This window comes from Sebastes umbrosus, chromosome 20, assembly GCF_015220745.1.
Source record: "Sebastes umbrosus isolate fSebUmb1 chromosome 20, fSebUmb1.pri, whole genome shotgun sequence".
Taxonomy (NCBI): Eukaryota; Metazoa; Chordata; class Actinopteri; order Perciformes; family Sebastidae; genus Sebastes; species Sebastes umbrosus.
In genome coordinates this window covers 1,194,327-1,210,687 of record NC_051288.1, presented here as the reverse complement: position 1 = coordinate 1,210,687, position 16,361 = coordinate 1,194,327, and the positions used below count along the sequence as shown (strand labels likewise).

Sequence of the window (16,361 nt, the reverse complement as noted above, 5' to 3'; positions counted from 1 at the left end):
CTTTTAAAGGTAGAATATGCAAACAATTTCCTAAAAATCAGTGTATAGATTGATACTAAAGTAATCCCTCTCAATCCTCACATCTGACCCACTAGCAGTGTGTGCTGGTGTCTGTTTCCTGCAGATACCCTGCAGCCCCCCTGCCTGGATCTCTCTTTGCTTCTTATTTTGATTAACTCTCGGATGCTGCGGGCTTCAGCCAACAGCCATTAGGCCCATGTGGGGGTGTAACCTCCAGACAATAACAGCGTGCAGGTGTGCAGACCGTTCAGATGGTCCGATATCGCCACTTGTCATGCCAAGGCCCAAGCATTAGGCTATACATCGATGGGTACAAGTCACCCTTTAGATGCTTTTCAGCCGTATATGATGGATGAGAGCGGGGTTTGTTTGAGAATAAAATCACAATATTTCGAGAAAAAATCCCCCTACCCTATAGACATGTTCCTACATCGATATACAAACCTACGCCCGGTGGTGCAACTTTTGCAGCTTGGAATCATGAGAAATTTACAAAATGTTATTTCCTCATATGTTTTTAAGGTAGAGAACATACTGTACTGTATGAGCTGGGCTGGAGTTGACCACATTATAGATACCATGAAACAGCCTTTCACATCTTTAAATGTTGGAACTTAAAGCTTCAGTAGTCAGTATATTTTTGGCCATCATTGGGCATAAATCCATAATAACCTTTCAGCATATTAGAATTCAAGTGTTTCTGAGAGAAAACTAGACTTTGCTCCCTCCTCATTGGCTCTGTTTTCAGGCTTTAGAACATCTAGCCTGTGACGGGAGACTTTGACCAATCACAGGTCATTTCAGAGAGAGAGCGTTCCTATTGGCTGTGCTCCGGCTGGTGGGGGGCGGTGCTTGGTATTTCCTCAACTGACCTCAACATGGCTGCCGGGTCACAACTTTCTCATTGTTACAGCTAAACAGTACACTACAAGATGATTCTGAGAACATTGTGAGGACGAGAAATAGACATTACAGTAACAGAATATTGTTCATATTTGATCAGCGCTGCCTAGTTTGACCGTTTGGTTGGAGTTCGTGAGTGATTGACTCATAGACGGGCAGCTAGACGACAGACTCCAGATCAGCTCTGACTGCTTGTTTTCCTCCGGTCTGTGAATCCTGCAGATGCCGTTAGGAGCACTAGAGGACACCAGAGGACCACAGAGACACATGATTTTTTCTTCAGATGACCTGTCTCATGCACTACCGTCCAGGATATAGTGACCGCTTTATAAAAATAACTTTTTTTAATCATATTTGCTCCATTTCTCCCCACTGCTGCTTAATCAGTATGATTTTGTCTAACTGTACTGTAACACATCCATGCCATTTATTTTATAGGCTTACATAGGTCATCATCAACCAAAGGATGTGAAAAATATTTCAGAATTAATTGTAAAAACTAAAAATCTTTTCGAGCCGTTTGGATGCCGCAGACTTGCAGGTGCTAGACTTTACTCTGACGGTGTCAGGAATGTTTGGGTGTCAGTTATGAGGGAATTCCATCACAATGTCTGTCCATTCAGAGCGATGCTTTGAAGTAACCGCTTACCCATGAAGACCGTCAGTCCTGGACCTAAAGCCTCTGACTGCTTCTGCCTGGAGGAGAGCTCTACAGGGTCTCTGCCTCACAGCTCCTTATCAATCAATTCACTTTCTTCAAACCAAAACAAATGTGGGCCTATCATTAAAAGACAACTTTTGTTATATTAATGTGCAATCGGCTGACTTCATTTGAACTCTTATCTACAGAACAATACAAACAGTGTTATTGCCCCAGCTGTGTTGGAGAGCTGAGAGCCGTATGTCATGTCTCATACGTCCTAATCATCTGTTGAACTGGCCTGGGCCTCAAGCTCAGCTCTCTAGATTTACTGGTTATTGGTGTATCCCTGAACTTTTGCACCGGCTCCACTGCTGAACAACATCTGTGTGCGTGTGTGTGTGTGTGTGTGTGTGTGATAGGATTCACCCTCCCCTTTCCCCGACACTTTCTGCCCTCCCTGCATGTCTTTATGTAAAGTGTGTGTGGTCCTTTCTTGTGTGAGATATTAAACAGCCTCTGTCCTATCTCTTGTCAGGACTCTCGGGGAGGCTTGGGCCCAGTTGAAGAAGAGCCTGGCAGACGAAGCTGAGGTTCACCTAAAGTTCTCCTCAAAGGTAAATTCATCACACTTTTCTCCACCTCCAACCAGCTGCCACCTGCTCCATGCCCACACCTAAAATCCTGTTCATTCATTCATCCATCCATTATCCGTAGCCGTTTATTCTATTCAGGGTGGCGGGGGGGCTGGAGCCAATCCCAGCTGACATTAGGTGAAGGCGGGGGGGTACACCCTGGACAGGTCTCCAGACTATCACAGGGCTGACACATAGAGACAGACAACCATTCACACTCCAACAATGACCTGACCTGACGCTGACACGGGGAGAACATGCTAACTCCACACAGCTCCACTCTTGCTGTGAGGCGACAGTGTTAACCACTGAACCACCGTGCTGGCCCCTATTCTGTTTCATGTAAGCACATTTCCTCCACATTAATTATTAATTATTAAATTATTAATTATTCACTTTAATTTGACTGCTCAGGCGTTTTTGTTTATTTTACCCTGAACAGACAATGTACCAACGGTATGTTAGACTGTAAATCTACGGAATTTTCCATTTTAGGGTTGAAGATGTCCATAAACTTAACGGAAAATATCCTGGTAATTTTCTGCCAGGACATTATCTGTTTTTCTACAGATTTTTGTGTGAAAAATTCATGAATTGTGAAGAATTGTAGAAAAATCTCAATCTTGCACTTATACAAAGTTAACAATACGTCTTAGAGTTTAGAATATAAAAGTGATCAGCGTTACGTAGAGTAAGGAACCTCTTGTTGTACGGTATGTGATTCCATATTGACTGGGCTCTGCAGCCTAACAGCACGTGTGACTCATGTGGCAGACAGACTGCCTTCAAATGTAACTCCATGCAGTAAAAGGCTTCATGATGGCTCTGTGGGCTGAAACTCACACATATGACACTGAGACTTCCTCTGACTGGGGACGACTCTCCTCTCAGTGTTTGCAGTGTCTTCTTGATGCTAAGTCAAAGAAGTGCTAGATGGTTTGTCTTGGGAGTTTAGAGAGATGAAAATGGAGGCCAGGGATTACAGCTGGACCGATGGAGGAATTAGAGCCGGTGATGTTATCCTCCAGAGATGCACAGATGGTGCAGCACAGTTCCCCGGTTCTTGAAGGAGAAGTGAGGATTTGAGTGGAAATGAACTTTGAATGATTGTTTACAATGTGGCTGCAGGAGGGAGCTGTAGATCTCATTCATCACTGTGACGCTGAGAGCTTATTAGGATCATATAACCAGTGACGGGCTTGCTACCCCACAAGTTATTCATTTCAAAATAAATATTATCTTGTCACATTGATTAGAGTAGTACGATTTCATAATGCGTGTTATTTACATTTCCTTTACTCTATAAATCTGAAAAGGAAGCTAAACAATGTTGATACGTAATGTTTCTGGTTGAGGTTGGCTCCAAATATCAAACCATTTCACTCACAATTGTGAGGGGGATGATGACATCATGTTGAAAGTTACCACAGGAAATGGAACTAATTATGTTTTTTTGGATAATAAATCAGATATATAGAGGGGATTATAGTGATTTCCCTTTTGATCGATAACTTTATCATTCCTGAAATTAAATAGTATCATTTTTTTCATGACTTGCTGCTGGGAAAAGAGTCATTTTATTTCAACACCACTTTATATGCATGAAGAGTCATGTATCTTGCGTCTGGATTTATGTTTTCATTCAACCCTCAGGGCCCTGTCATTGCTCGTTTTCAAGACCAGCGCAGTAGTTTATAGATATAGATAGATAGATAGATAGATAGATAGATAGATAGATAGTAACTTTATCGATCCCGAGGGAAATTCTTAGTGTCCAGCATCCACAGTTTCCATAGTGCAAAACATGTTAGTAAAAAGGCAGTTAAAAAGTTAGTAAACAATAAATATACCAGATATAAAAATACCAGGAGATGAGAAAACTGTTAAAAGTGAATATCGTGCAGGGTAACAACTGAGATATGGGACTAATAAAAATGTGATATAGTGCAAAAAGTGATATAGTGCTGGATAATAAAATATAGGAGATATACACTAGAGACCAGGGGATTAAGAAATGTCAAATATAAAGTAATGCGGATGAGAACTGAGGGTAGAGAGTTTTTTAAAAATAGACCTAAAGTGCAGAATAAGCTGTACATTATTGGTAGAATACAGTAAAACCAGTCTATAAGGTGCAGAGTAAGAGCTGTTGGTGGGTGGTGCAGAATTAAAAGTAGCTCTGAAAGTGCACTGTGTGCATTATTATCTGTCCTGCAGACCAAGCAATTGCGCCATTGACCACCAAAAGCCTGGTCTAAAAGTCTGCGCAGTATTGTCCTGCTATTTAAAGGTCACATTAATCAGATAGTGAGATGCGCCTACATACACCCTAGATGGGTTCACGTGGGACATTTTGAACGTCACAATACTTCATTTCCTGCATTGTGGGGAATTTTTATGCACCACTTTATGGTGGAAATGTTTGTTGACATCACTCCTCTATATCTTTATATAGATAATAGTTGATGATGATATATTAATACTGATATCATAGACTCAGGTAGACATTACTCCTCTATATCTTTATATAGACAATAGTTGATGATGATATATTAATACTGATATCATAGACTCAGGTAGACATTACTCCTCTATATCTTTATATAGACAATAGTTGATGATGATATATTAATACGGATATCATAGACTCAGGTAGACATTACTCCTCTATACTCTTTATATAGACAATAGTTGATGATGATATATTAATACTGATATCATAGACTCAGGTAGACATTACTCCTCTATATAGACAATAGTTGATGATGATATATTAATACTGATATCATAGACTCGGGTAGACATTACTCCTCTATATCTTTATATAGACAATAGTTGTTTCCTGTCCTGTACCTGCAACTCTGTGGATGTTGTTAAATTGCATTACATAAAGGTCTTGGAGGAAAATGCTGCTAAAGCAAGTTACACATGTAACTCTTGGAGACCCGTGTTTTTTACATTGGCTTAAAGAGCTCAGGAGGGGGGTCTTCAGTTAAGACATTTAATAAAAAAAGGAACCTTTCGTATCTTCTGCTGGTCAGTCTTATTGGTTGTTTTCTGTTTTGAGCAGCTCCAGAGTGAAGTGGAGAAGCCTTTCCTGTCCTTCAGGGAGAACTTTAAGAAGGACATGAAGAGGTTCGACCATCACATCGCCGACCTACGGAAGCAGCTGGGTCGAGGTCGCTATGCAAGCGGTGGAGAAGGTACACACACAAACACATACAGATAGAAGAAAGGAGCACCATGGACTCTAACGTAACACAGTTCTGTCCTTGTACTCGGCAGCAGCAGGATTTCAGGGAACCGTCTCGCTGGTGATTAAAATTCCACATCTCTTCCATAAGCAGACGGCTGTTTCCCGTCCTTAGAATGTTTCCTGCTTTTGTATATAGATGATGAAAAGCAATTGGTTGAAGCCTGAAGGCAATCTGTCTCACATCATATGTCAAATCTGGGACAAAACAGTTTGTCTCTGATAATCTCATCTGATGGATGATTGAGCATTTAAAGCAGGACAGGACATACGATACTGGCTGTGGATGAATACTGAGACGGTTGTGTAGCGGACCACATTATGCTGTGATGAATGGAAGCAGAGTGTAACATAATACATAATGGCTGCAAACTTTTATCACTTTAATAACATTGATGTTTTGTTTCTACAACACTACATACTGGAACTTTGCTTTTTTATTAAAAGTAGGATAGTAGGAGGACGGTCTAGCCTCAAAGATTTCTATATGTGCAGCTGTGAGATGTGAGAGTGTCTCTGACTCAGGTCCCCTCACTGTGTCTCCGGCAGACCCGCAGAGCTCTGACTGACAGACAGAAAGAGCTGGAGCTGAAGACTCAGCAACTGGAGATCAAAACTCAGCAACAAGATTGAAGAAGACATCAAGAAGGCCCGCAGGAAATCCACACAAGCAGGTCAGAGCCAAGGGTCAAAGGTCACACTGCAGGGTTAATGTGGGGGTCACAGTCTCACTCAGGTGTTTATTGTTGAAGGAAGAAGAGAGCACTGCCCAGCACAACTCTCATATGTCTGTGGATGTAAAACATACGGTGTGACAAAAAGTGGCTGTTGACTGCTGATGCTGATGCAGATCTGCTTCTACAGTTTCCAGAGGTGTTTTGTAATTATGTGAAGTGCTTTTAATTTCTGCTTTTAAAATTGTCATGCCAAAAGAATGAAAGCTTTCACGTCTTTCCCCAGGTTTTTCTACAGGGAGAGGCTCTTAGAAGACATTTAAACTGGCACTAAAACTCTTGTGTACAGTTAAGAGAAAAACAGAAAAAGAAAGAATTGACTGAAGAACAAAAAAAGTTAAAAGAGACAGTGATAGAGCAATGGACGAAAACAAGAGTCAACCTTGGTCAGTCATTCAACAGAGGGAGAGAATCACAGGATTTGAAAGGATTCAAAACCGATCCTGAATTGGCCCTCTATCCTCCGAGACTGTATTTAATGTGTCTCTTTTATTTATGAAATACATCGCCAGTGTTTCCCTCTGGATTCTCTTCAGCATGCGGGGGGAAAGGTTTTTGTTGTAGCGCTGGGGGTCACAGTGGGCTGGTGTCCAGCTGATCCCAGACTATCTCGACTCCTCACCGGGTCAGCAAACTTGCTGGGACGCTCAGCGCTGGCCACCAGTCCGCTGGGACTCTCAGCGCTGGCCACCAGGGTTTGTACTGGCTGAATTCGATCAGCCATTAATGGTACCATGTCCACCAGATCAGCAGGACACTAGGGGACGCGGATGCTCCACTCAAGTGGTGACGTACCCTAATCATGAAATGCACCTGATTGGTTCCTGGTTCTCGGCTCGCCGTTTTAAAACAGGAACAACAATGTTGTTCCGTCTAAACGATCCACCAAAAATGTACTTCTGAAAAGGCGATGCCACTGCTGAATGTGGTTTCATTTTAGAAGTAGATCGCCTAGTTTTCACAGCTTGGTCAAAGTTTCGTGAGCCCGGGCATAGTGCATTCATTTGCATAGTGAGTTGAGATTTTTTCAACTTTATGCAAATACAGACTCTCTCCAACTCGCTGCAGCACTCCCCACCATGCACTGGGCCGACTGCTTCTCCTGCTCTCCATAGAAAAATTAATGGAAAGCGTTGAGACCCCTCCGGAAATGCGCCATAACTGAAGTTCCGCTGGCGCCCGCCTTCTACTCCTGGCGAACTATAGTCTCTTAGCAGCGGTGAGTGAGGCGGAGGGGACCATGGGGTGCACTAATTACCTAATTCTTGTCTCATTTGTGGTCTGATAAAGAGTAAATTCATCCAATTCAGTGACCCGTGTCCACTATTTTTCAGTCCGCCGATGCAAAATGTATTTGAAATGATTGCGAGACATGGTTCTGCATCAATATACTTCCGGGGCGGCTGTGGCTGAGAGGATAGAGCAGGTCGTCCCCGGCCTCTCCAGTCCGCATGTTGAAGTGTCCTTGAGAAAGATACTGAACCCCCAACTGCTCCTGAAGGCTGAGCCGTCAGTGTGTGAATGAGTCTTTAGATCAGATCCTGATGGGCAGGTTTGGCTTCCTTACACAGCAGCCTCTGTCATCAGTGTATGAATGTGTGTGTGAATGGGGGAATGCTGACCGGTGTAGTGTAAAGAGCTTTGATTGGTTGGAAGACTAGAAAAGTGCTATATAAATGCAAGTCCATTTACCATTTACCATACTGTTTGAATTAACGTTGGTGCCCAACAACGCTAGCTAACGCTTTAATTAACGTTGAATGTAGCTAACGCCAGCTGTTGGTTTGGCAGCTAAAGTCGTTCACTGCTAGTGGCCCCCAGAGGCTGCAGTGTTTATTACACCCCACTATAAAACACTTCTGGACAGAACCAAAAACACACTGATGATGTAGCTGAATTTGAAGTTGACTATATGATTCTGTTTGGAAGTACTCTGTACTGCAGAAATGTGGATCTGGGTTTCATCATTCAACCTAGTAAAGTCCCCCCCCCCACCTGATGTAGGATTATCAGAGATCATCTGAGGATGATCAGCAGTGGTTTTGTGTCAGCGCTGCCTTCAGTCAGACTCCACCAACAGCTGAACTCCTACAGTTTAGTAAAATAGTTAACTTACTGGACATAATTCTGTTTCTTTAGCTCTCCATTGAAGCTCCACTTGAGATCGGCTGTGAACCCAGACGCTGTGTTTGTCTTTTTACATGAGTCATGAGCTTTATCAACTGCTTTGTTTTTTTAATAGACAGATGAGAGAGGAGGGAAGAAGAAGGGGGGGGGTCAGAAACATTCTCCGCTCAACTAGTCTGGCGTTCACTCCAGACTCACAGAGAAGCGTGGGCGTGGACTAACTCCACAGTCCCTTGATGGAGATACACTCACACATATATAATAATATATTTATAATCTGACTGCAAACAAATAGTCCATCGTACAAAGAAATTTCATTTATTATAGAGATATTTTTGACTCCTCTGGTTGCAAGTGTGTTTTCACTTCCTCAAAGTTAATTATAACCTTTTTGTATTTAGCTCCACCTCTTGTGTCACCTCTGGTTGCAACATAAACAAGATGGCGACGTCAAAATGTCAAACTCAAGGCTTCAAAACAGCGTCCACAAACCGATGGGTGACGTCACGGTGACCACGTCCACTGTTATATACATGTCTGTGGTTAAAACAGAGAGGACGCTGTGTTGTTATTAGTGCCAGTGGACATGAAGTCCAGTTGGAGTATTAGATTCATGAGTTTGGTGGCTCATGTTAGCTTATATTAACTTTACATAGTGGTTATGTAACTGACATTACTGAGTCAGTTTGCTGGCTTTAGGCTTTCTACTAGTGCTACTATCACACTCCACTTTAGCACTAAGCATGAACCTGTAATTTCCACTTGTGGCCACAGTGGCCGCTGTTACGTACGTAGGCTCAGGACTACTGTAGGCGATGTAAACACAGAAATCGTTAGAAACATGTCCTCAATAAGAAAATTTGAGCGTTTGGTATTCTGTCGATAAGTTACATTGCTCGACGATGAACTAACAACCAATCACATTACAGAAACAAAGCAGTCCTTCTAAGAATAGACAGCCTCTTGCCCACGATGGGTAAAGAGTTAGCAACACATGTTATTTCTTTTGGTATCAAAAGTCAGATAGATAGACGGGAGAGATGAGTGCTTCCTGTGAGGAACATTTTTCGTGTCTTCAACAGAAAGCGACAATCACAGCAACCTTGAACTTAACAGATTTTCTGTCCGCCTGTCAGTCGGATGAATTTCCGACATGTCCGAAATTTTGGTCGTCTGTCCACAGGCTCTCACACAGTTGAAGCAGAGCCATGAGCCAATTCCCCAACGTCAGCGCCTTTTTTCTCCTCTTTTAAAGTAATCAGAGCGTAGCTATCAAGAAAACAATGTACAGTAGATATAGCTAGAAAAAACATAGCTAGCTTACCTCCAATTCTCTCTGCAAAATGGACCAAGCCATACTGTCCAAGTCTTCTTAGCCACAGCGATATATAGACATATATAGTCCATATAATATTACCTTTACCTTGCCTCATAGCTTTCAGACCAATCTTTATTGACAACAGCTAGAACTGTCTGCAGGGACCAACAGGGCCATGTTTTTTTTTCCTATTTTACATGTCCAGAGTGAGCACTCAGGTCGTGGCTGACTATCGGACCGTACAGTGTGATCACTCAGGTCGTGGCTGATGATCGGACCGTACAGTGTGATCACTCAGGTCGTGGCTGATGATCGGACTGTACAGTGTGAGCACTCAGGTCGTGGGCGACTATCGGACCGGGCAGTGTGATCACTCAGGTCGTGGCTGATGATCGGACCATACAGTGTGATCACTCAGGTCGTGGCTGATCATCGGACCGTACAGTGTGATCACTCAGGTCGTGGCTGATGATCAGACCGTACAGTGTGATCACTCAGGTCGTGGCTGACTATCGGACCGTACAGTGTGATCACTCAGGTCGTGGCTGACTATCGGACCGTACAGTGTGATCACTCAGGTCGTGGCTGTTGATCGGACCGTACAGTGTGAGCACTCAGGTCGTGGCTGACTATCGGACCGCACAGTGAGATCACTCAGGTCGTGGCTGACTATCGGACCGTACAGTGTGAGCACATAAATCATGAACTTTGGCTAGTACAGTACAGTAGGAGTAGGAGTTACACAACATTTCTAAAAAGGTACAGTGTATGCCCAGCTTAACCTGATTCTAGACCTCAGAATCCTTGCCCACATTTGACAAACTTTAAGTTTGTCATGTCAAGAGAAAATGGCTAATATGAACAAGCAATAGCAATCCAGTCTGATTATCAGGCTACATTCACGCACACATATGCTTCTAACGGTACACACGTTTAGAGCGCGAGGGGGGAAATAGGCAGGGTGGAAAAGTAGCATTAGCAGCAGCCGAGTTGGTTTGTACAAGTTTTTAATAGGTGTGTGACCTGAGGAAAGTGACCGGCTAAGAGTAAACAGATGTAGACTCTCTGCCGAAGTGTGATGTCATGACTCAACCAGGCACGACCACATGCTGTCACACATAAGTACGAATCCTCCATCCAAACTGGCTCTCTTCACACAAACACACACAGAGTCATCCCTCCTCCATGCTGCTTATGCAACCAGGGAGAAAAAACAGCAGCAGTTGTTGACGGTGCTCATGGCGTCTGGCTGCCAGTGCTGATGACTACAGTGTGAGGGAAGCAGAGAGGAGACTGATGCCAAAACAACTAAAGCACGGCATCTGTCTGCTCATAACAAAGACTCATTATCGCTTAGTGCTCTCGCTGCATTGGACTACACACAGCATTCACACATTTATGTCTCCTATACCAGGGGTTTCCTAATGTTTTTATATCAACCACCTAAGGCCATGATCACCGTTTTATGGAGCTCATTACTTTTGGTTTGTACTTTAAAAGAAGGGAATTTATTGGTATTCATTTTGTTTTTAAGGGTTGGAGGGCTGATGTGACGAGCTTATTTGCAGCATGAACAGCAGCTCTTTTGCATTTTCTTACTGTTTTTCTTCACTTTCTATTTATAGAAGCATATTCTGAGCTGACCTGAAGACCCTGTTTACTGTAAACTGTGCTGCAGCAGCAAACAATGAATGAAAATGAACAACTTTTTGATGTGTTTGTACACACAAACCTCATAAAAATCAATTTAAATAGATCTGTTCCTTTAAACAGACCCGCCAGTAGGTCTGTCATGATAAACCCATGCTGTATGGCCAAACATTGTTCCAATTTATTCTATTGGGGAGATCAAAGTTTCCAAAGATATCAAATATGTCAGTGTCAAAAAATCAGCTATGAAAAGGTTTAAGATGAAATTAAATGTAGAAAACTAGATGTTAAGGGGTTAAATGTATAATGTAGGTAAATTACAGGAAGGAAGGAATACGATGTGGGGGTCGAGCGCGAGCTCTGAAAGTCGGTTAGCAAACTACTAATGTAGCTAACTCATTCATTTGTACTCGTTAAATTACTAATTAGTTCATGTTGAATTTACCAGAAGACCAATACACTTAATTCCTGTTTTAAAGCTTCAGTAGGCAGTACATTTTTGGCATCATTGGGCAAAAATCCCATAATAAACCTTTCAGCATATTGTAATTCAAGTGTTCTGAGAGAAAACTAGACTTCTGCTCCTCCTCATGGCTCTGTTTTCAGACTTTAGAACATCTAGCCCGTGACGGGAGACTTTGACCAATCACAGGTCATTTCAGAGAGAATGTGTTCTTATTGGCTGTGCACCGGCTGGTGGGCGGTGCTTGGTATTTCCTCAACTGATCTCAACATGACGGTCAGGTCACAAACTTTCTCATTTTACAGCTAAACAGTACACTACAAGATGATTCTGAGAACATCTGAGGAGAGAAATAGACATTAACGTAACAGAATATTGATTCATATTTGATCAGCGCTGCCTAGTTTGACCGTTTGGCCGGAGTTCACGAGTGATTGACAGCCAGCTCTCATAGACGGCAGCTGTGGCTCCAGATCATCTCTGACTGCTTGTTTTCCTCCGGTCTGTGAAATCCTCTAGATGCCATTAGGAGCACCGGAGGGACATAGAGGAACATGATTTTTTTCAGATTACCTGTCTCATGCACTACTGTCAGGATATAGTGACCGTTTTATAAAAATAACTTTTTTTTCACATTTCACATTTACTCCATTTCTACCCACTGCTTGTTTAAAGCTTTCTGTGACAATCAAAGAAATAGTCCGATTTAAGAGTTGTTTGTTCTGTACAGCTGCGTCCAACAGTGAAACTTCAGATCATTTGTTCTGTGGACCTGAAGGCCCTTTTTGGTCCCCAGACTCAACACTGTCCCACACTGGCTGTGAGCTGTTTCACATTCACACATTTCAAAGAAGACTACAACATTAATGTGAATAAAAAGTAGCAGATATAGCAGCAGACGTTGACTGCAGAAGATTGAGAATCATCTGCTGAAGAACAGAATGATCAGCATCATTTCCTCCCTGATTTAATCTCTGATGATTAGTGTGTGTTGTGCTGTCAGCAGGATGCAGCCAGTGACATTAGTGAAAGGACAGATTAGACCCTTCCTTTTATCATTGCTTATGGTATCATAATGGAATCTATTATCAGTCCAGATTGTCTGAACTGTTTGGGTTAATCGCATCAGCTGAGTGAGGTAGAACTAATACTGTACATGAGTGTTGTGGTAACGCATCAGCTTGGAGTAAATACTGGTGCAGTTGCACCACCTAGTGGAGGAATCATGCACTACATATTTTAAGAGGTATTTTGTCAGGTCTCACGTAGTCCTATGTGTACATACTGTATATTTCCACTTTAAAAGGTCTCATTGTATTCTCTTTATTCTCTCTAACAGGAGATGATCTGATGCGCTGTGTCGACCTTTATAATCAATCTCAGTCCAAATGGTTTGAGGAGATGGTCACCACCAGTCTGGTAAGAGATCATGTGTTAAATATGTGTGCTTTGGTGTGTGTGAGAGGAAGCTGTGCTGCTGTGGTATATTTCTCATCAAATTTATTACATCTTACAGTATTTTACAATTGCTTTAGCTCATTTCTAACAGTTTCAATGTACAAAACTCATAATGTAAATAGCCAAACGGACTCACTGAATGATTGTACGAAGTGTAGCATTTAGTGTTGAGAGTTCTTTTCTAATTTAAACTCTATTGTAAAATACTGTACTGTACAGAGCAATTAACACATTAACATTAACACACAATTAACAAAATGAAATAAAAAGAAAGAAAGAAGTCTTGTAAAAATTAACAAGAATAAAAGGTAACCATGAAATATAGCCTATAGCCACTTTAAAATGAAATACAAAAGTTACACATAATATATTGTATGTTTCAGAAATACATATTTATTACACCCTTTTATCTCCATACGCATGCCCATATGCTCATATATGCAACCATGTACAGTATATATACTCACTCTTAGTCCACACGTAATGTCTATGATATATAATTCAAATACAGTTTGAAATAAATACAGTATATACAGTATAAATCCTCCTTTAAGTCACTATAATAGTCTATTCTGATGGTTGTACAGCCGTGATAACAACTTGGATTCCCTTCTAACCACGACCCCTGAAACATTACAGATATAAAAATTCTAATGGGACGTCTAACGTGAGCAGATCTGTTTTAGTTCTGCGAGATATTTCTCCCATCCTACACACACATCGTGTGTCGTTCTTTTCATTTCTTATTGGACCGTCTGTTCTGCTCAGTGTAGACAGATGGAAGTGTAGAGAGGTTTCTCCATGACTCAGGCATTCCTAACTGCTCCTCTCCTCAGGAGCTGGAGCGGCTGGAGGTGGAGCGGGTGGAGATGATCAGACAGCATCTGTGTCAGTACACCACCCTTCGACATGAGACAGACATGTTCAACCAAAGTGTAAGTACAACTTCAAGTCAGTATTACAACTACTAAAAAAAAAAGCTACTGCTACGTCAAAAGACATTTTTATAAATAACTTTTATCACTAAGTTTGCAATTAGAGGTAAAAGTCAAGGAAAATGTTGCTTTTACTAAGTACTGGCCTTGGCTTAACTGAAATGTTTGGGAGGCATTAAGATGATGAGAAGACAAGATGTTATTGATCCCTGAGGGGAAATTCACATCACAGCAATACAGAACCAGGCCAAGAGGTAAGAAAATACAGATAAAGGTGATAATAAAAAAACACCTTTGACTGACTTTTTCTTTTGCACACTATAGAGTTCTGCAGGGATGACGTATTTTTGTAGGCCAACCAGGAAGTTAGCATCGCCCTCGTTCCCTCGACAAAAAGCCAATGGGATTGTTCCATTGGGTTTTGGATTATTGCAGAAAATCAGCGTTGTGGCAAACGCAACTTTATGATAGTTACAGGTTTTGTTCGGTAAGATAATCTCCACTAATGAACAACCACTTGATTTTTGAGGTGTGAATGCGATCAGCAGAAGTAAAAAAGCGAACATTAGGCTGTAAACGAACTACACCACGGTCACATGAGCGTGAGTATACACGAGGAGGCTGTAAAGGAGGACGAGACGTCATGATGGCGTTTAGTAGTCTCATTTAGCCGCTTGTTAGCAATCGCCTTTTTTAAGACATATAAAAGCTTCAAAATTCACTAGCTGGGTCTTTATTGATGTATTTTATGTTGTACAACAAAACATTAAAATCTCTTCAGCTTGTGTTAACCACAGACCTTATTTCAGACATCTAACTAGAAACCCATTGACTTCCAGACGAGGGAACAGGAAGTGCTAAAATGCTAACTCATTTCCGGAGCACCGGAGGACACAGAGGGACATGATTTTTTTCAGATTACTTGTCTCATGCACTACTGTCAGGATATAGTGACCGTTTTATAAAAAATAACTTTTTTAATCACATTTACTCCGTTTGTACCCGCTGCTGCTTTAAAGGTATGATATGTAACCGGTTGCTGTTTGTTAACACTCAGCATTCATAGTTGGCCCCTCCTCCTCAGCTCAAAGAGTGAATAAAAGAGAAGAGAAGTGATGTGGAGCGAGCTGTAAATGTGACTGAAGAGGGGAGCGCCGTTACAAATAAAACTTATTTGATTATTTCACAGGAATTATGTTCTAAGCACAAATAACATAACCCTGCAGGAAGAGGCCGCGTCACTGATTATGAATGAATGCAGCCGACAGGCAGGCCTGTCCTCTCTGCTCAGAGCTGGAGCACACGCGATGTAACGTAACGTTCTGATCCATGAATACGGCCAGATGGCAGAGCTAAAGGAGACTTGTGCTTTGATATCAGAAGCCGAGGGGCGTGACAAAGCGGTGGTATTTGAGCACCTGAATGGCTGCACACCTGCGCGCTGTTTATTGGCTGGGGGGTTACACCCCCACGTGGGGCCCATATGCTGTTTGCAGACGCCCAGAAACGTCCTGCGTAAAGCAACAATAAGAGAAAAAGAGACAATCCAGGCAAAAAAGCTGCAGGGTCTCTGCAGATACAGGACACCACCCACACCTGCTAGTGGGCATATGTGATGATTGAGAGGGATTCGTTTGTATCAATCTATACATTTTTTTAGGAATATTGTTGCATATTATAACTTTTAACAAGCAACTAAATTTCCACATGGGAGAATATCATTTGAGTTGAAATCTAGTCCACATCAGTTAACCGCCACCTACACCAGCAGAAGGGGAACCAAAGAACCGCTGAACCAACGTAGAACAGTAGATATCACATGAGCCGATGCCTCAACTGTTCGTTCTGTCTGTCCAGACGATGGAGCCGTGGACCAGCTGCTGCAGTGTGTGGACACCGGCCAAGACAGAGAGCTGTGGGTGCGGGAGAACAAGACCGGGAGATATCAGGCCAGTGGAACGGTGAGATCTGACCTCAGTGCTGTCTTGACGGCTCTGCATATGCACCCTTTGACCCTCTGGCTCACACTCAGACACATTGACCCTGAGGAGATGAAATCTGTGCTGTGATCTTCACTCCCCCCCCCACTGATCCACTTGTGACTCCTAACAGACTGAGGATGAACAGTCAGCGCTCTCTGGCTCCTTTCATCCCAACAGCAACCTGCTGAGGATGATGTCAGTATTTGGGGAGTATTGTGAGAACCCTAAGCAAGGGATGAAGA

The 16,361-nt window shown here is 42.3% G+C and overlaps 1 protein-coding gene across 1 annotated transcript in view; it reads left to right on the top strand.

The window, feature by feature from the left end:
• The window catches only part of gas7b (growth arrest-specific 7b), a 69,779-nt gene extending 53,596 nt beyond the window's left edge, over positions 1–16,183 (top strand). The window contains 8 exon segments of the mRNA XM_037754459.1: positions 2,103–2,181; positions 5,270–5,389; positions 5,391–5,402; positions 6,002–6,064; positions 6,066–6,126; positions 13,084–13,163; positions 14,039–14,137; positions 15,995–16,183. Of these exon segments, the coding sequence (XP_037610387.1) occupies positions 2,103–2,181; positions 5,270–5,389; positions 5,391–5,402; positions 6,002–6,064; positions 6,066–6,126; positions 13,084–13,163; positions 14,039–14,137; positions 15,995–16,102 (622 nt within the window). The 3' untranslated portion in view covers positions 16,103–16,183.
• The last annotated feature ends 178 nt before the right edge of the window (positions 16,184–16,361 follow it).